This window comes from Heterodontus francisci, chromosome 17 (genome assembly GCF_036365525.1).
Source record: "Heterodontus francisci isolate sHetFra1 chromosome 17, sHetFra1.hap1, whole genome shotgun sequence".
Taxonomy (NCBI): domain Eukaryota; kingdom Metazoa; phylum Chordata; class Chondrichthyes; order Heterodontiformes; family Heterodontidae; genus Heterodontus; species Heterodontus francisci.
In genome coordinates, this window is record NC_090387.1 from 73,427,112 (window position 1) to 73,448,415 (window position 21,304).

Here is a 21,304-nt window from a genome sequence, read left to right on the forward strand (position 1 = left end):
AGCAGTCTTCTTAAACCCATATTCCCAGTCTCCTCCACCCTCACCTCCAAAAACAAGTGTGAGGAGCTCATGGATTTCTTTGTCACTAAGATTGAGATCATCCGATCAACTGATTCTGCCAATTCCCTCCCTTCCCCCTAGCCCCATGGCCAAACTTGCTCTTAACTCCCCTGCCCTAGCTCACAACGTAGCTTTCTCTAGTTTCTCTCCTATCTCCCCTCATGCCCTCTCCGAGCTCATCTTGTTCATGAGATCCACCTCCTGCTCACTCAACCCAATTCCCACCACTGACTACCCAACTTCCTTTCCTGGCTCCCATGTGAGCTGATATTGTTAACAGTTCTCTCTCCTCAGGTTCTATCCCTTCCTCCTCCAGATTTGCCACCATCACCCCCTCAAAAAAAAAATCTTTGATCCCTACCTCTTTTCTTTTCAAATCCCTCCATGTCCTCATCCATCCCTGTCTCTGTACTCTCCTCCAGCACACAGCCTTCCGACATGTCTGCACTCTTCTAATTCTGGCCTCTTGAGCATCCGTGATTTTAATTGCTCCACTATTGGTGGTCATGCCTTCATCTGCCTTGGCCCTAAACTCTGGAATTCCCTCCCTAAATCTCTCCATCTCTCTATCTCACTTTCCTCCTTTAAGACACTCTTTAAAATCTGTCTCTTTGACCAAGCTTTTGGTAATCTGCTCTAATATCACCTTATGTGTCTTGGTGCTATAGTTTGTTTTATAATGCTTCTTTGAAGCACCTTGGGATGTTTTATTACATTAAGTGCAAGTAGTAGTTGTTACAGATTTGTAGTACTAGTTTACCGCAAATCACAACATTGTTGCCTACCTTCTGTAAGCTAGGTGTTCAAATTTCAGGTCTGCTGAGACATTCTCTCAGTTACAGCAGTGCTGGTCACTGGTTTATAAATGTGTCCTGTCTATTATCTAACTATATGATAGTGTGCCCCAGGGTGTAACAATAATGCCCCCTTGTGATGTAGACTGGATATTCATGTATCTCACACATTAGCTTCTCTAATCTTTTCAAAGGCAGTCTGAGAAATGTTTGGCAAAACCACGCCAGATACAAATCATTATTTTGCTTTAGTTCACTGGCAGAAAATGAACAGAGAGTAACAGTCAAAGCAAATTCCAATTAACTTAATTGGATTTTCTCCTCCAAAACATAAAAAACATATGCCCTATCCCTTTTTGTGGGCTGACTGACTTGTTTTGGCATCATCTTTCCTTCAAGGCAACTTCTAACTGCAAACAGTGTGTTTCCATCTCGCAGTCACTTATTTAAAACGTCATGCCCCCAACTATAGGTTTTCCTTTCTTTCCTGTTAATTCTGACCCCAGGAAGCAGAGGGCCAGTGTCTCTTCCACCTTCCTATGCAAGGATTCACTACCAGCCCTGTAAACAAATCAGACAAAATGCTATAAACACACACCAACCCCCATCGACCTCAGAAGTGTATCTTTACTATCATATTTCCCACTTCTCGTGTCTTCATGGCCTCTGTAAGGAAAAACTGTCAGGTTAGTAATTATGTCTTGTGCTGTGGACTTGTTCCCACCAGCGACTAGGCAGAGACTGCTTGAAGCTTTCACTTGTATTCCACTTAGATTTCACTCAAGACTATTACAGCCAGCAGAGAAAGGAGCCTTTCATCACATTAGTCTGGGCTGCATAGCAACTTGGATCCTAGAGCTGAAAGAACTGTGTGGTAACCAACTGAGTCAATCAATCTTCTTGTATTTATTCTGAGTCAAATAAATTGGCTAAAGATTGCCTCTGAACATTCAGATATCCATTGGAACATATTGCAGGCAACACAGAAAAGGACGATGTGAGGCATTGCAATGAGGCATATATAAGTAACTAGTTTGTGAGAATAGCCTGGAGGATTTCAATGCAAAATCCTTAAAGAGCCAAGGAAATGTTTTCTGGAGGAAACAAGAATATCAAGGTCTGAACTTACCCCAATGTATCAAACTTGTGGCATATTTTATCGAATGGTTTTATTCTGTTAATCAATGCTCATAAAATGCATCAAGACACTCTTCTGAGCTTGTATTAATTTGCAGTAATCTTGAAAATTGAGATGGCCTTTCAATTACAAATTTCCAACTTACTGCAGAAACCAACTACTAAAAACCGAAACAATACACAAGTCTGTTTAATCTCGTACACAGACCAAGAATAAACAACTTTTTTTTTGCTTTGGTGCTGTTTTGGCTTTAAGATGAAGTTTATTAGAAAAGAAATGCTTTGGGGGGTGGGGGGTGGGGTGCGGTGGAGTGAAGAGGTGCACTGATAACTGAGGGGTGTGAATCTGAAATAAGTGACCAACCAGTTATGAACAGTTCCTGGACCCTTCAGTCAGGTTTAATAACGTAAAATAGAACTGTATCACCTGGCCACTGTGTGACATCTGTCTTAAATTTGACTAGAAGATAATCCTGTTCCCTTTCACTTTTAATAGATAATGTCCATGGGAAGATTAAAGCATCTGGAAGCAACCCTGCTATAGATTTTGTGTAAGTAGGAAAAAGCTGGTGATATGAAACCCTTTCACTGAAGAAATTACCAATTTATAAAATAAAATGTGAAGCAGGAAAGGAGGGAAAGCTGACTCCATGTTAACTAAGACTATGCACAGTGATGAAATAACATGCAACACAAATCATGCTAAAAGGAGTAAGGGTAGAGAAGTGAAAAAGAAACAGTGAAAGAAGATAAAAGAAAATCTTTGCCTACGTTTGTGGCAAAGTATTACTCCCGTAGGACAGGGGTCCAAGTGGTACACTTGGTTAGCCACTGCCCTTTCAGCTTTGTCGCCTGGGTTTGAATGTAGCACAAACGGATTTGGATTTAAGTTCTGTTCTTGCTAAAATTTGTTCTTAGAGGACATGAATGTACATTGTAGAAGTACCCACAGTGATGCAAGGGCGGCGCAGTGGTTAGCACCACAGCCTCACAGCTCCAGCGACCCGGGTTCGATTCTGGGTACTGCCTGTGTGGAGTTTGCAAGTTCTCCCTGTGTCTGCGTGGGTTTCCTCCGGGTGCTCCGGTTTCCTCCCACAGCCAAAGACTTGCAGGTTGATAGGTAAATTGGTCATTATAAATTGCCCCTCGTATAGGTAGGTGGTAGGGGAATTGTGGGGATGTGGTAGGAATATGGGATTAATGTAGGATTAGCATAAATGGGTGGTTGATGGTCGGCACAGACCCGGTGGGCCGAAGCGTCTGTTTCAGTGCTGTATCTATAATAAATAATAATAAAATTCAGCACATGTTGGACTAAATCAGCTGTCTCACACTCGAGAGTGGGAGTATGGCTGAAGTAGACAAAAGAAATGCCACATGGCACACTAGGGAGTGTTCTATCGGATAAGACAGATTTTTGAAGCGCTTATTTGTCCTGCGCAAAGCTGAAAAAAAAAATAGGTAAAAATCCTTTCTGCTACGTCTTTGATGATAGGTAACAGACCTGAAACATTAACTCTGCTTCTCACTCCACAGATGCTGGCAGACCTGCTGAGTATTTCCAGCATTTTCTGTTTTTAATTTCAGATTTCCAGCATCTGCAGTATTTTGCTTTCATTTTACTATAAAATGCAAATTTTACTTTTTTTGGTTGCACTTTTCATCCTTAGAATATAGAAAATAAAAAATGATCACATGCTCAATGTTAAAATGGGCCAGAAACATGGCCCCTGACCAGAACCTAATTTGGGAATAGACAACCCACACAGCCCCCTTCCCATCTTTTACCTCTGATGCTATCAGACAGACTGCTGAATTGGAGCATTCCAGTCGAGATGGTTCAACTACTGGACAAAGAGGGCAGATGTGTATCACTCTTGATTGTCTCAGGGTGTCACAGATGATGACTAAGCTTCCAGGAAGCAGTTTTCAAGGAGCTAACTCAGTAAACCTATACGTGCACAGTTCACTAGAAACATACTGAAACCAAAGGCCTAGGCTAACTGCCACCACCCACCCAGCTGCTGAAAGAATCCACTAGTGCCTGTTTGTTGCAGCTGCCTTCCACTCTTTGAACTTGTACCTGTGATGCAGGACACTAAATGGACAGCTATCAGGAATGTTCCTCGACACAACAACACTTAACAGGCATTGGCATATTAAAATCATCTTGTGTTACACTGTAAGATCTGTTTTTCTGATGTACATCAGCCTGTCTGAGTTATTTAGAGTAGAATCATAGAATAATACAGCATAGGAGGCTGCCATTTGGTCCATTGTGCCAATGCCATCCCTTTAAAAGAACTATCCAATTAGTCCCACTCACCTGCCCTGCACGTTTTTCCAATTTAAGTATTTATCCAATTCTCATTTGAAAATTATTACTGAATCTGTTTCCACCACCCTGCATGCAGTGGAGTCCAAAACATCACAACTCACTGCATAAAAATGTGTCCTCGTTTGTTTGCCAATTTCCTTCAATTTGTGTCCTTTGGTTACTGACCCTTCTGCCACTGGAAACAGTTTCTCCTTATTTACTCTGTTAAAACCTAAATAATTTTGAACATCTCTATCAAATCTCCCCTTAAGCCTTTCAGCCCTGGTACCATTCTAGTAAATCTCCTCTGCAACCTCTGTAAAGCCTGGACATCCTTGCTAAACTGTGGTGCCCAGAATTCATTGCAATACTCTAGTCGGGTCCTAACCAGGGTTTTATAAAAGGTTTAGCATAATTTCCATGCTACTGTACTCTGCCTCTTTTCATAAAGCCAAAAGATCCTGAAAACTTTTTTTAACAGGCTTCTCAACTTGTCCTACCAGCTTCAAAATATGTGCACCGCCCGCCCCAAGTCTCCTTATTCCTGCAGCTCCTTTAAAATTGTATCTTTTAAGTTAATATTGCCTCTCTTCAATCTTCCTACCAAAATGTATCACTTCACACATCTCTGCATTAAATTTTCTGTCATGTAACTGGCCATTTCACCAGTCTGTCTATGTCCTCCTGAAGTCTGTTACTACCCTTTAAAGATTAAAGTATTAAATTGGAAAGAGCAGATTTTGAGGAAATAGGGTGGAACTAAAGAAGGTAAACTGGGAGGAAATTTGTAAAACAAAGACAGAAAAACAGTGGGAAATCTTTAAAAGAGTAATCAATCGAATTCAACAGAAATGTATTCCCCTAAAAGGAAAGAGAAAAAAAATAAATCTGAAGGAAAAGACATACAAGAAATATTTAGATACTAAAGGAAAAGACAAAAGGCAATATGAAAAACTTAGGAGGGAAGTTTAAAAAAACCCATCAGGAATGCAAAAAGGCGGCACAGTGGCGCAGTGGTTAGCACCGCAGCCTCACAGCTCCAGCGACCCGGGTTCAATTCTGGGTACTGCCTGTGTGGAGTTTGCAAGTTCTCCCTGTGTCTGCGTGGGTTTCCTCCGGGTGCTCCGGTTTCCTCCCACAAGCCAAAGACTTGCAGGTTGGTAGGTAAATTGGCCATTAGCAATTGCCCCTAGTATAGGTAGGTGGTAGGGAAACATAGGGACGGGTGGGGATGTGGCAGGAATATGGAATTAGTGTAGGATTAGTATGGATGGGTGGTTGATGGTCGGCACAGACTCGGTGGGCCGAAGGGCCTGTTTCAGTGCTGTATCTCTAAACTAAACTAAATCACAAAATCAAATTATAAGGAATAGGAAAAGAAATATGTATTCAATAGACACATAAATAAAAAGGGGAAAATTAAAGTAGGGATAGGGCCACTAAATGTTGAGCAAGATAAGCTCATAAGTAATGACAGAAATATTGAATGACTACTTAACATCAGTTTTTAACTGAAGTTAACAAAATAGTCACCACCAGAGGATTCACTTAAAAAGAGTGTTAAACAATTGGGATAGAAAAGGAGAAAATATTTGATAAACTGATTGGTCTATGGTTTTGTTCTGTCAGCTTAGTATCAATGATAGGAAATAATACTGTAATCTATACTAAAAGAAGTGATAGAAGAGTATCTAGAGACAGAATATATAATAAAAATAGCATGGATTCAAAAGGCTAAGTCATGCTTAACTACCCTGATAGAATTCTTTGATGAGCTAAGTGAAAAAGTGGACAAGGGTGATGTAGTAGATGTCATATATTTGGATTTTAAAAAGGCCATTGATAAAGGTGCCACACGGTATGCTCATGACAAATGTTAGGACATGTGGAATCAGGACATGAGCTGATCGGATATCAAATTCACTAAAAAAAAATAGAAAGCACAGTGTTGGGGGTAAAGGGTAATTATTTGGATTGGAGGAAGGTAGAAAGCCATGTTTCACAAGAATTAGTGCTGTGGCTGCTGTTATTCATAAATTACATGAATGATTTGGACTTAGGAACAAATAACTATCAAAATTTGCAGATGATACAAAACTGGGGGTTAGAGCTAACACTGAGGAACAATGCAACATAGTGCAAGAAGACATTCGAAAACTTGCAGACAGGTAATTGGCAAATGAACTTTAGCCTAGATAAATGTGGGGTAGTGCACTTTGATCAGAAAAATAGAAACATCACCTACACCTTAAGAAGAGCAAAGTGATCTGGGGATACAAATGAACAAATCAGTAAAGGCAGCACCGCAGATCAGCAAAGCAATTAAAAATGTTCACAAAGAACTGGGATTTATTTCAATGGGTATAGAATTCAAAAGTAGTGAAGTTATGTTAAACTTGTATAGGACCCAGGCCACACTTAGAGCACTGTGCACATTTCTGGTCTCCATACTGTAAAAAAGGACATAGAAATACTGGAGAAAGTGCAAAACAGATTTACAAGGATGTTACCAGAACTGAGAGTTATAGCTATCAGGAATATTGAATAGGTTGGGGTAGGGAAGGCTTAGGGGTGACTTAATAGAAGTCTTTAAAATTATTAATGCGACAAACAGGGTAGATCTGGAGAAAATGGTTACACTGTGGGAGAATCCAAAACTAAGGGCCTAAATACAAATTAGTTACTAATAAATCCAAAAGGAAAATAAAGGAGAAATTTATTTACTGAGAGTGGTTAGAATGTGGAAATTGCTACCACAGGAAGTGGTTGAAGCAAGTAGTTTATCTGCTTTCAAAAGGAAGCTAGAAAAGTACGAGTGAAAAGGAAATAGATATGCTGAAAGGCTGAGATGAGATAGATGAAATGGGAGGAGTCTTGTGGAGCATGAATACCAGCACAGAATAGATGGGTGGATTGGTCAGTTTCTGTGCTGTATGTTCTATGTTACTTTAACAAATGCAGAAATGAAGGTGGTGTAGCAAGGGAAAACAGAGCAAGTTTGCATGCAAAGACAGCATTGATGACTATTAAGTTCTAGGGCAATATTCAATATTTAACAGTTTATAATTGGTGCACATCTCCCTCAGTTCATGCACTTAAACTTTGCAAAGGTACTGGTGATGTTTGCAGTAACGGCTGACTTACTCTTACAGGTATCGTGAACCACACAATGATTGTTGTACCCTCCAGGAAATGATAAAAGAAATGGGCAGCATGGAGGAAGTTTATAGGCGACTGGAGAGGCAAAACAGCCAACTGGTTAGTACTGAAATAGAATGATGTGGAGGGCACTGGGACAGTGTGTCGACACTGTGGTCGGGGGCAGTGAGACCATACAACGAAGAGACTTGGAGTTGTGCGAGCTTGTACACATGGAGAGGATGCCGAGGCAGTGGGATTGTACAAACAGCCAACACATCTGGCACAGTGGGAGCAGGTTCAGACAGTAAGGATGTCTAATATATTGCAACTGTGTACAGACAGAAAAACAGTTGGACTATGTAAGGTTCCTGAGATCGAGAATTACAACTGACACAATACACTATAAATCAAACAACTTTTATTAAAGAGAAAGGGTAAAAAAAAACTTTAAGCAAACCGTGTAAACGATTTATGCCTATTCCAATAAAAACATACAGTTACCCCCTAGGCAGTCAGAAAGCTTGACTGCAGACTGATTTAATCCAATCTGACCTTTTTCCTCAACCGAGGATTCCCCCCCACTGTGGTTGACAGGGCCCTCAACCGTGTCCGGCCCATTTCCCGCACTTCTGCCCTCACCCCTTCCCCTCCCTCCCAGAACCGTGACAGGGTTCCCCTTGTCCTCACTTTCCACCCTACCAGCCTCCACAGCCAAAAGATCATCCTCTGCCATTTCCACCACCTCCAGCGTGAGGCCACCACCAAACGCATTTTCCCCTCTCCTCCCCTGTCAGCATTCCGAAGGGATCGTTCCCTCCGTGACACCCTGGTCCACTCCTCGATTTCCCAGGGCACCTTGCCATGCAATCGCAGGAGGTGTAATACCTGCCCTTTTACCTCCTCTTTCCTCACTATCCAAGGCCCCAAACACTCCTTTCAGGTGAAGCAGCGATTTACTTGTACCTCTTTCAATTTAGTATACTGTGGAGACCAAATGCAGATTGGGTGTCCGCTTTGCGGAATACCTCTGCTCAGTCCGAAAGCATGACCCCGAGCTTCTGGTTGCTTGCCATTTCAGCACTTACCCCCTGCTATGTCAACATTTCTGTCCTTGGCCTGCTGCAGAGTTCCAGTGAACATCAATGCAAGCTCAAGGAGCAGCACCTGATCTTTCGTTTAGGTACGCGACAGCCTTGCGGACTGAACATGGAGTTCAATAACTTCAGAGCATGACTGGCTTTTTAAAAATATTTTATTTTTTAACCATGTGCCTGTTTTTCATTTAGTTAGAGCTGCTCATTATTCTGCTATTAACACTCTCTCTGGACTAATGCTTTGTCTTTCACCCACTCTTTGCCTTTGTCCCAGGACAGCTTTGTTATTTAATCTCTCCTGCTCTCTGCCCTATCAAACATCTTCCCCTTTGTTCTCTTCCCCCACCCCCTCCCCTGCACTTGCTTAAAACCTAATTCTTTTCGAACCTTTTGCCAGTTCTGATGAAGGGTCACTGCCCTGAAACGTTAACTCTGCTTCTCTCTCCACACATGCTGCCAGACCTGCTGAGTATTTCCAGCACTTTTTGTTTTCATTTCAGATTTCCTGCATTTGCAGTATTTTCCTTTGATGTTACTGACTAGGATCAATCTGCTTCCAGCGAGACTTCTCGGTGGTCTCGCCTCTGATGACGTCATGCCCTGGGGCCCCTTTAGTTTCACCTTATACTTTGGCTGTTCTGGCAACTGTCCTCCTGCACCATCCTTCTCAGCCGTTTGATTGGTTCCCAGGCTGTGATATCGGCTGTTGATTAATGATTAAAAACAGAAAGTGCTGGAAATACTCAGCAGGTCTGGCAACATCTGTGGAGCTGCTGCCAGACCTGCTGAGTATTTCCAGCACTTTCTGTTTTTATTTCAGATTTCCAGCATCCGCAACTGTTGGTTAGTTGTCTTCCGTTGACATAACCATATAAGGACTTCTTCCCGTCCCACCATGATTATCTGTCTGGTTTCAATCAGCCTTTGCTGATTTCAACCAGTTTGCTGCGATTAACAGTTGTATTCAATTCAGCAGTATCACTGCAATCAGCAAGTATTGCTGTATTGCACCCATCCGGGTTCCATATAACATACTCTGCTCTGAGCTCCTAGCCAGTCCGTTAACCTTTTCCTTACAATCCCCCCTGAGGTGCCTCTATTATCCCTTTAAGAGGCACCTTCAAAGTTGATACGTTCAGAGGTGGCATCCTGACAATCTCACACATTAATGTTATGGTTCACCTGAGCCATCATTTCCTTCATTTTTTTTAGCTCTTTGTTTATTCACCCGCCAGACAAGATCAAACAATAAATAAATAACTATTACCATTTGTATTATCACCAGGATGTAAGATGTGATCCTAATCCAAGGATGGATCTTAGCAGTCATACCCCAATCCCAAATTGTGGACCAGAAGGATCTGGAATCCAGATTATTGATACGGGTCTGGGTTAACTCGGTGTCATAGAGTCATACAGCACTGAAACAGGCCCTTCGGCCCACCGAGTCTGTGCCGACCATCAACCACCCATTTATACCAATCCTACATTAATCCCATATTCCCTACCACATCCCCACTATTCTCCTACCTACACTAGGGGCAATTTACAATGGCCAATTTACCTATAAACCTGCAAGTCTTTGGCTGTGGGAGGAAACCGCAGCACCCAGCGGAAACCCACACGGTCACAGGGAGAACTTGCAAACTCTGCACAGGCAGTACTTGCAAACTCCGCACAGGCAGTACCCAGAACTGAACCCGGGTTGCTGGAGCTGTGAGGCAGCAGTGCTAACCACAGCGCCACTGTGCCGCCCTCAGATGTGGACATTTTAGTACTCTAGCACTGAAAACCACACAAAAACCTCTACTGAAGTTTTCAATTTATTGCTAGGGATCAATTTGGTTTCCCACTTCCAATTTCCCCATTTGTCTTTGGGTTTGATCCCAGACATAAGTGCCCAAATTTGGCTAGGCTAGGTAACAGGAAAGAGAGAGTAGGCATAAATGGGTCATTTTCTGGTTGGCAAGATGTAATGAGTGGTGTGCCACAGGGATCTGTGGTGGGGTCTCAACTTTTTACAATTTACATAAATGACTTAGATGAAGGGACCGAAGGTATGGTTGCTAAATTTGCTGATGACACAAAGATAGGTAGGAAAGTAACTTGTAAAGAGGACATAAGGGGGCTACAAAGGGATATAGATAGGTTAGGTGAATGGGCAAAAGACCTGGCAAATAGAGTATAATGTGGGGAAGTATGAAATTGTCCACTTTGGCAGGAAGAATTAAAAAAGCATATTATCTAAATGGTGAGAGATTGCAGAACTCTGAAATGCAGAGGGATCTGGGAGTCCTAGTGCATGAATCGCAAAAGGTTAGTATGCAGGTACAGCATGTAATTTGGAAAGCTAATAGAATGTTATTGTTCATCGTGAGGGGAATTCCTTTTGGAGTTGATGATAATGTTTACGAGACAGATCAATATCCTTTCAGAGCCCAGTCAAGTGTACAAGAGGGGGTATTTCATAACCAAATTCAGTAACACACTTATACAAATCATATTTTAAGGCATTCGTGACATTTACAATCGTGTACAGACAGAAAGACATATTTGCTAATTCATGTAAACCAAGCCTCTGACAGGTAGTCACACAATATCCCCCTTTACCCCGGTAAGCAGAAACGGCATGTAAATGGTCCTTTTGCAACACCTCCATAATACAATCAATGATTTGCCTTGTTGTGTTAAATCCACACAGGAAATTATTGTGCTGCAAAATACCATGAGGGCAGCCAATGGTCTGTCCATGTTCCTTGCAACCCTGCGGTTCCGTTCCTACCAAAGTTCCACTAACATTCACAAGATAGGTATGATGTTGACTATATTGTATGTGCATATCCCCTTGCATAACGTCAGTATTCTCCAAACAATACACTAGAGTGGGGTTCTCTCCCTTTGGGACCATGGGAAAATATAGGACCAACCCTAACATGGTCAAGTTAGAACCTGAGTCACACTCATATCTTACAGGATAGACATGAGTTAGCCCTCGTAATTCGCAAGTAGAGATGTTATTGTGATATTTTGCAAAGGCATCCAGATGTCGGTTCTTTATCCATGAGAGGACTTTCCCCATCTCAATCAATCTCAAGTTTTCCCGCGCTTATTCAACCAACCAGGATCCGCACATCAAGCACACATCATTTTGTGCCACTTCTGTAGAAGCTTTCCTGTTCTCTCTAATCAGTGCATTAACGTTTGAGGCACGAGTTTCCAATTGTGTGACTATATCCTGTTAGTGCATTGTCATAGTTTGGTTTTTGCTAAACTCCTAATCCTGTTTAGCAATAACATCCCACAACATCCTCTTCAACTGTGCCTGTGTATCCTTCATGTGCTTATTCAATGCTGCCAGATCCAAACTATTGCTAGAATCATTGAATGGTTCCAGCACAGGAGGCCATTCAGCCCATCCAGTCTGTGCTGGCTGTCTGCAAGAACAAATTAGCTAGCTCCACTCCCCCGCACTTTCCCTTTACTAGAGAGCATCCAGTATTGAATAGTGTGGCCGCAGCATTGAGCATCCTCAGCTCCTGTCATTTAGGTTTATTTTCTCCCTTTGGACGTGTATATATTGACTTCTTGTGATGGGCTCCATAACTATCACTGTTTCGGGCCCAAAAATCGTCTACTACCCGTTGCATTAAGGATTCCATTAAGTGTCACATATCCTTCTTACCGACTTAGGGCTGTCTCAGTTCTTGTAAGATTTTGTCTAACAGGAGCTATTCTTGTGATTCACATCATGATAAAGTTCTGATGAAAGGTCACTGATCTGAAATGTTAACTTTGCTTCTCTCTCTACAGATGCTGCCAGATCTGCTGAGTATTTTCCAGCATTTGTTTGTTTTTATTTCAGATATCCAGCATCTGCAGTATTTTGCTTTTATGATAAAATAGTGTCCGAGTGGGAACAACATCCAAACTATTAACAGGCCCTTTTGTGGCGATTTGGCAGGACTGATCTGATGAATCTATTATTTTCTTGGAAATCATCAGTTTAGGCTGGATTTTTAAGCCTGTCGGACCTGCTGTGATAGTACACCCTTTCACAGACATAAACCCCTTGGTTTTTGACCCAAAAACTTCTCCAATGGAATACCTATCTACCTTCCTTCAATGAATGAACCATCCCAGTTATATTATAGCTTAGGGCAGTCCAATTGCTTCGATCCTTTCGATAGAAGGTATTATCCAACCCACACTCAATGCACAACCTATGACCTTCAAACACAGTTATAGCTTAGTGCACTTATTGATTTGTAAAAATATTGTTCCATGTCTGCATCTGATTTCATTACATTGATAGTTCTTGAAGCGTCAATTTCCCACCCAAGTCCCTGCGGATTATGAGGAATTCCTCTGATTCGCTCTTTTCCCCACTGCTCTGAATAATGTCACTGGGCTCAATACCAAGGTTGTAACCATGGTTTCCCAACAGTGCCACGATCCATCTGCTAGTTGGTAGTCCTAGCATCCACCGCCACTGCCACTTCACCTTTATAATCTGAAAAATAAAAGCTGGCTGTGTGCTCACTGCCTCACAGACTGTTACATTAGATCATTATCTCCTTTTATTTTTGTCTTTCATCCTTTTCCTTCATTTACATGACAGGGCTAGAGAGTCAGATGGGGTCCGCTCTCACTCTTTTGCTGGATATTGCCCTCAGGGAGGGAGGGACGATTCAACCACTGCAAGCCGCGCGATTCGGTGTTTCTCTGGATACCTAATCAGAGGGATCTGGGAGTACTTGCAGCCTTGGCCTCACAGGTGGGGCCAGTGGACCTTTCCCTCTTGGCCTTTAACTATCGTCATCGCCCCAGTATATGGGATGATGGCAGATCATCGAGAGAATTGCCCCTTGTCTTTTAGCGGCCTTCATTCCCCCATCACCTTGATATAGGTGATTAATGTGATACCACTTAAGTTGCTTAGGTAACTAAATGGCATGGACCGCAGGACTAGCCTTATCTACATTAGGATATGAGCTCTCATACAGGAGCTGAAAGACTTCTAGTCAGGCACAATTTCTCACCATGACTTGGTCATCAATGTCCCAGTCTTGTGACTTTTGTGATCCAGAAGTTTCTTATATCCTACCTACCTATCCTTTCAGCTGCTCCAAATGTATCTCCCTCAATGTTTACCATAAATCCTTCACATACTGATCCTTGGTCACCTGTTTCAAGTGGCTTTCAGTGAGAGTGGGGACCAGATGAGTTGGGGTTCTCATACAATATCCCATTATTTCATAGCGAGAGAAACCCGTGCTCTTGCATGGAGTAGCCTGAATGTTCATCAAGACTAATAGGAGTATTATATCCCAATCCTTGGGCTGACCCTTCAATTCCTTTCTCAACTTTTCCTTTAAATTCCAATTCATTCTTTCTGTAGTTCCCAATGATTGAAGATTGCAAGAAATATGCTACTTCCCTTTCACTCCCAATAATGTTAGGGTAGCTTGCATAACCTGACCCATGACATGAGTTCCTGGATCATGGTCCACCTCTGTTGATAGTCCCCAACTCAAGAATACCTCTTTCACAAATACTTTAGCCATTGCTAGGGCAATGCCAGATTTTAGGGGAACAGTCTCCATCCATTTGGAAAAGACATCTACCAGTACAAAATATATTTATTCCCCCTACAGGTGGTGGGGAGTGGTCCGGTGAAATCAATTTGGACACATCGCCATGGGGCTTCTGCCCATCTGGTGTGACCCAAGGGGGCCTTTCGTTTGTGGGGTCAGGGTTATTAGCGGCTCACACCAGGCAATTTTGCAATAATCTGTTACATTCTTACCCAAATGGGACCACCATCCTACTTCTATTTTACCTTTAGTCACTTCTGGTCCCGGGTGTCTGGCCCCTGGGCCTCCATGTGCTAACTGCATGAGGTCCTCTCTGTACCCCTTCGGTACTATGCACTTGTCTCTTTTAAACAGCATCCTTTCTTTTACTGTCACATTCATAACCTCAAAGACACCCATGATTGGGGATTCCTCCTTGTTTGGCCTTTAAAATTGACCGTAACACGTTCCACAAGTACTTTATATCCTGGCTTAAGCGGTGTAGCTTTAAATTTCATGTCTTGCTCTGCATTTTCTTTCATTCGATCCTTCTATTCTCAATTGTGTTCGCATGCATGTTCATCATTAGTTCCGCTGGGTAGCTCAGGAAGACGTGTGCGCGTAAGATTTGCAAAGTTGGGTGTAGCTGGAGGTTTTCCAGTAGTCAAGTGAGGAGTCGGCCTATAATTACGAAGTGACCTAGCTCTCGCTTCCATGACTTGTTCTCCGCTGTAGCTGTACATATCACTTCTTTCAAGGTTTGCATAAATCTCTCGACTTCACCATTAGCTCTTAGCCAACGGGATGTGATTTTCCTAGAGTGAACCCTAGGTAGTTTGAGAATTCGCTGAATTCACTGGTGTTGAATGGGGACCCATTGTCATTGTTTGATGGATTCCAAGCAAAGCGAAGATCTGGTCAAGCTTTGAGATGACTACTTTTGTTGAAGTTGACATAACTAATTCCATGATTGGGAACCTGCTGTACTGGTCAGTGACGACAAACAAGTGTTCACCTGTGGGAAAATCTGTGAAGCTCTCTTACCTTCCGGGAGCAGAGCAGTCCGGAGCGGACTTGTGGGGAGAACGCCGAGTGCTGAGCCTATAAATCCAACCCGAGGATCGAGGCCCAGTCTCTTACCTTCCGGGAGCAGTCTGGAGCGGACCTATGGGGAGAACGCCGAGTGCTGAGCCTATAAATCCAACCCGAGGTTCGAGGCCCAGTCTTTTACCTTCCAGGAGCGGAGCGGAGCGGACGTGTGGGGAGAATGCTGAGAGCGGAGCCTATAAACCGCCCCCGAGGATCGAGACCCAGTCTTTTATCTTCCAGGAGCGGAGCGGAAAGGAGCTCTTCCAGCACGCCAGAGGTTTGAAAAAAAAAAAGCCAACAGTGACGTCAGAGGAGAGCTGCAAGGTTGGTGAGCAGCAGCTGTTAGAATATCTTAAAAAAAGGAGAAAGTTTTTTTTTGTTGGAAAAAAAAACCTCAGGTGATTAGTAGTACTCACCTTAAGTGTTTTATTTTTAAGGACTTTAGATTGCAGTGGGTAACCACCAGACGGAGTAGTAGGCGCAGGCAGGTAGTGCAGGAGTCCGCTGTGGCCATCCCCCTCTCTAACAGACATACCGCTTTGGATACTGGTGGGGGGGGGGGGGGGGGATGACCTCCCAGGGGAAAGCAGCAACAGCCAAGTTCGTGGCACCATGGAGGGCTCTGCTGCACAGCAGGGGAGGAAAAGGGTTGGAAGAGCTATAGTGATAGGGGATTCTATCGTAAGGGGTGCAGACAGGCATTTCTGTGGCCGCAAATGAGACTCCAGGATGGTATGTTGCCTCCTTGGTGCTAGGGTCAAGGATGTCTCGGAGCGGCTGCAGGACATTCTGAAAGGGGACGGTGAGCAGCCAGAGGTCGTGGTCCATATTGGTAATAACGACATAGGCAGAAGGTTAAAAAGCAGGATCTCTAGGGTTGTAATATCAGTATTACTCCCTGTGCCACGTGCTAGTGAGGGTAGGAATAAGGCAAATGAATGCGTGGCTGAAGAGCTGGTGTAGGCGGGAGGGCTTCAGCTACTTGGATCATTGGGATCTCGGGGAAGTTTGCTAGTATTACTCAGGAGGGTTTAAACTGACCTTGCAGGAGGGTGGGACCCAAAGTAGTAGTCTCTCTGATGAGATAGTTGAGGCAAATGTAGAGGTTAAAGCAAGCAGGTCCAGTAGACAGGTTGGGCGGGGCAGGACAGGGAGCGTGGAAGGTCTGGTAGGCTAAACTGCATTTACTTTAATGCAATAAGCCTTAGAGGTAAGGCAGATGAACTCAGAGCATGGATCGGTACATGGGATTGTGATATTATAGCTATTACGGAAACGCGGTTGAGGGATGGGCAGGACTGGCAGCTCAATGTTCCGGGGCACCGATCCTTCCGGCATGACAGAGGTGGAGGTAAGAGGAGGGGGAGTTGCACGATTGATTAGGGAGGACATCACGGCAGTACTCAGAGAGGATATCCCGGGGGGAATGTCCAGCGAGGCCATTTGGGTAGAACTTAGAAATAAGAAAGGGGTGATCACTTTGATGGAATTATACTATAGGCCCCCCAATAGTCAGAGGGAAGTGGAGGAGCATATATGTAGGGAAATCACAGATAGGTGTAGGAATTAAAGGGTTGCAATAGTAGGTGATTTTAACTTCCCTAATATTGACTGGGACTGCCTTAGTGTTAAGGGATCAGATGGGGAAGAATTTGTTAAGTGTGTCCAGGATAGTTTTCTGAAGCAGTATGTGGATGGCCCTACTAGAGGAGGGGCTACACTCGATCTCCTCTTAGGAAATGAGGTTGGGCAGGTGGTTGATGTGTCAATGGGGGAGCACTTTGGGACCAGTGACCATAACTCTATTAGCTTCAAGATAGTAATGGAAAAGGATAGGACTGGTCCTCAGGTTGAAGTCCTAAATTGGGGGAAGGCTAGTTTCGATGGCTTCAGACAAGGACTCTCAAAAGTTGAATGGGAGGCTGTTTACAGGTAAAGATACATCTGGCAAGTGGGAGGGTTTTAAAAGTGAGATAGGAAGAGTTCAGGACCGGCATGTTCCTGTTAGATGGAAGGGCTGGCTGGCAAGTTTAGGGAACCTTGGTTGACGAGGGATATTGAGGGTCTGGTCAGGACAAAGAAGGAGGCAAATGTCAGGTATAGGAAGCTGGGATCAAGCGAGTCCCTCGAGGAGTATAGGGGATGTAGGACTACAATTAAGAAGGAAATTAGGAGGGCGAAAAGGGGCCATGAGATTTCCCTGGCAGATAAGATAAAGGAGAATCCTAAAAAATTGTATAAGTATATTAAGAGTAAAAGGGTAGCTAGGGAGAGAGTAGGTCCCCTTAAGGATTAGTGTGGCAATTTATGTGTGGAGCTACGGGAAATGGGCGAGGTTTTAAATGAATATTTCTCGTCCATATTCACCGTGGAGAAGATCATGGAAGCTAGTGAGTTCAAGGGAGGGAACAGCGATATCCTGGAGCATATCAACATTACAAAGGAGGTGGTGTTGGAGGTTTTGAAGCGCATTAAGGTGGATAAATCTCCAGGGCCTGACCAGGTGTATCCTGGGATGCTATGGGAAGCAAGGGAGGAGATTGCTGGGGCCCTGGCAGAGATTTTTGTATCATCGTTAGCCACGGGTGAGGCACCGGAAGACTGGAGGATAGCTAATGTTGTGCCTTTATTTAAGAAGGGCAGCAGGGATAATCCAGGGAACTACAGGCCGGTGACCCTTACATCCATGGTGGGAAAGTTATTGGAAGGGATTCTGAGAGACAGGATTTATATGCGTTTGGAAAGGCATGGTCTGATTAGGGATAGTCAGCATGGCTTTGTGCGTGGGAAATCATGTCTCACGAATTTGATTGAGTTTTTCGAGGAGGTGACCAAGAGGATTGACGAGGGCAGGGTGATGGACATTATCTACATGGACTTTAGAAAGGCCTTTGACAAGGTCCCGCATGGTAGGCTGGTCCAGAAGGTTCGAATACAAGGGATCCAGGGTGAGCTAGCAAATTGGATACAAAATTGGCTTGGTGATAGGAGGCAGAGGGTGGTAGCAGAGGGTTGTTTTTCAGATTGGAGGCCAGTGACCAGTGGTGTGCCGCAGGGATCGGTACTGGGCCCTCTGTTGTTTGTCATATATATTAATGACTTCGATGTGAATGGAGGGGGCATGATTAGTAAGTTTGCAGATGACACCAAAATTGGTGGTATAGTGCACAGTGAAGAAGGTTGTCTAAGGTTACAACAGGATATAGATCTACTGGGAAAGTGGGCAAGGGAGTGGCAAATTGAATTTAACGCAGACAAGTGTGAAATGATGCATTTTGGGAAGTTAAATCAGGGCAGGACATATACAGTGAATGGCAGGGCCCTGGGGAGTGTTGTTGAGCAGAGAGACCTTGGGGTGCAAGTACATAGTTCCCTGAAAGTGGCAACACAGGTAGACAGGGTGGTGAAGAAGGCGTATGGCATGCTTGCCTTCATCAGCCGAGGCATTGAGTACAAGAGTTGGGACGTCATGTTACAGTTGTACATAACGTTGGTTAGGCCGCATTTGGAATACTGTGTGCAGTTCTGGTCGCCGCACTACAGGAAAGATGTGATTAAGCTAGAGAGGGTGCAGAAAAGATTCACAAGGATGTTGCCTGGTTTGGAGGGCTTGAGTTAGAGAGAGAGATTGGATAGGCTGGGTCTGTTTTCCCTGGAGTGAAGGAGGCTGAGAGGGGACATGATAGAGGTATATAAAATTATGAGAGGCATAGAAAGGGGAGATAGCCAGAGTCTGTTTCCCATGGTAGGGGTGACTAAAACTAGAGGGCATAGATTTAAGGTGAGAGGGAGGAGGTTTAAAGGGGATCAAAGGGGTAAATTCTTCACACAAAGAATAGTGGGTATCTGGAATGAGCTGCCTGAGGTGGTGGTGGAGGCAGGAACAGTAGCAACATTTAAGAGGCATCTGGACAGCTACTTGAATGAACAAGGCATAGAGGGATATGGAATTAATGCAGGTAGGTGGGGTTAGTATAGATAGGCAATATGGTCGGCAGGGACGCGGTGGGCCGAAGGGCCTGTTTCTATGCTGTACGACTCTTTGACAATGCTAACTTCAATCCATGGTTCTGGAGATAGTTCAGACATCTTGAGAGGATCATGAGAATTTGACATATTGGTTGCTTGACATCGCAAACACTGACTGATTTTGTGCTCTACCATACAGTCAATTCCTGGGAACCATACCTTTTCTCTAAGGAGTTTTTTGGTTTTGACAATTCCCTGGTGTTCTTTATGTGCTATATCGACAACAAATTCTCTCAATGAGTGTGGAATGACAATATAATTGTTGCGTAAGACAAGATCAGATGTGATTGTAATGGTGAGCTCATTTAGAACATTGTTAAGGCCTTGAGATCTTGTGGCATGTGAGCGATTTCGCTTGTAGATGCCTTCTTGATCACGCTTTTCCAGTTTTGTGATTCCATAGCCTTTGTACATAATTGCAAAGTCTCATTTTGTTTTGCTTCTTTGATGTCAACTAGTTTTAGCAACTTTGGCACCGCCTTTATGCTTAGTTATGCAACGTAGTTAAGATGTTGTTCAGCAACCTTTTCCTCACCACTAGTAGGAGTGACTGTCAGCAACAGATGTCGTGAAAGGTAGTCTGCTGAGTTGAACTTGCCTGACTGATACTCAACTCTTGAAGTTTGAGCATCCAATGTTCTAATCAAGTGCGTGGTTCGCTTCTATATAAAATAGAGATGAAAGTGTAAGGTACCCCATGTGATAGAGAGAGAAGCACTCTCAGTTTGCGAACAATATTGCTCTACAGGTGTTAATGATCTGCTTCCATTGCAACAATTGATGGGTTATCTGTCTTGTCTTTCTGTACAAGAACTGCACCTAAGCCAACCAGGATTGCATCCACGAGTAGCTGGATGGTTTTCTCAGGGTCAAAATAGGCATTTGTGCAACTTGCTGATAAACGTCGTTTGATTTGGTGTACCGCCAGTTGTTATGATTTAGTCCATTCCCACTTGGTGGCCTCTTTTGTCAGATTGCATGGTGGTGGGGAGAGGCGGGGGGGGGGGCGGGTTGGGGGGAAGATAGCGTAGCAAGGTTAGGAATGAAACGTAATGAGTTCTAGCAGACTGGATTTCTTGCACGTTTGTAGGATCCAGTGTTTGCAATGGCTTCAACTTTCTGCCGATCTGGTGATACTCCTTCACCACTGAACACATGACCGAAGAATTCAATTCTGCTTTCATTAAACAAGCACTTGTCTTTGTTCAAGGTGAGGTTACGTTCTCTGAGATGTTGTCGCCATGCATGTAGGTGTGTCTCGAGTTTCTTTTCAGTGTGACTGTAGATGAGAATGTCATCATTGATGTTCAGTGTGCCTTCAATTCCTTCAAGTGCAGATTGAATCAAGTGCTGAAATACCTCAGCTGCTGATCGGACTCCAAAGTTGAGCCTCTAATACCGAAAAAGTCCAATATGAGTAGAGAATACAGTAAGTTATCTTGATTCCTCTGCAAGCTCAGTTTGATGGTAGCCTGCATTGAAATCAAGTTTAGGAAAGTGTTTAGCACCATTCACTTTTCCGACGATATCATCAGTTGTTGGTGTCAAGTGTCTTTCTCGTTGTATGACTTGGTATGATCACATATCAACGCAGATTCTAATCTGGTTCTCCTCTTGGGTTTCTTGATGACTTGTATGGGTGAGATCAAAGGGGGAGGCTCATCCCCAACTTTCTTAATAACATCAAGGTCAAGTGGGCGTTGAAGTTCCTTCTCTGTCTGTTTCCAGACATAAAATGGTATTGATCGCTGTTGATGCGCAACTGGGGGCACATTAGGGTCTACATACAGCTTGCATGTAACACCTTTCATCTTGCTGATACCAGTGGAGCGATCAGCATACAGTTTGTGAATGTTTTTGTTATGTGTATGCAGTCACATAAGTGATTTTATCATGTGCAGATCTGTTGCTATGTGAAAACTGATAAGCGTGTCACATTCTCCAGATATGACATAGAACAGAGCCTTCATTCTAGTGCCTTTGAATGAGACTGGCGTTTCAAAAGTTCAGAGAATTTTCAGTGCTTTGTCACTGTTGTAAGAGAAAACTTTTGTATTCTCTGGTTTGCAG

General features: G+C 43.5%; 1 protein-coding gene across 1 annotated transcript in view; it reads left to right on the forward strand.

The window, feature by feature from the left end:
* Positions 1–21,304, forward strand: part of LOC137379055 (protein Daple-like) — a 73,305-nt gene that overhangs the window by 7,768 nt on the left and 44,233 nt on the right. The window contains exons 2-3 of the mRNA XM_068049668.1: positions 2,488–2,542; positions 7,461–7,566. Of these exons, the coding sequence (XP_067905769.1) occupies positions 2,488–2,542; positions 7,461–7,566 (161 nt within the window). The remainder of the gene's footprint in view (positions 1–2,487; positions 2,543–7,460; positions 7,567–21,304) is intronic.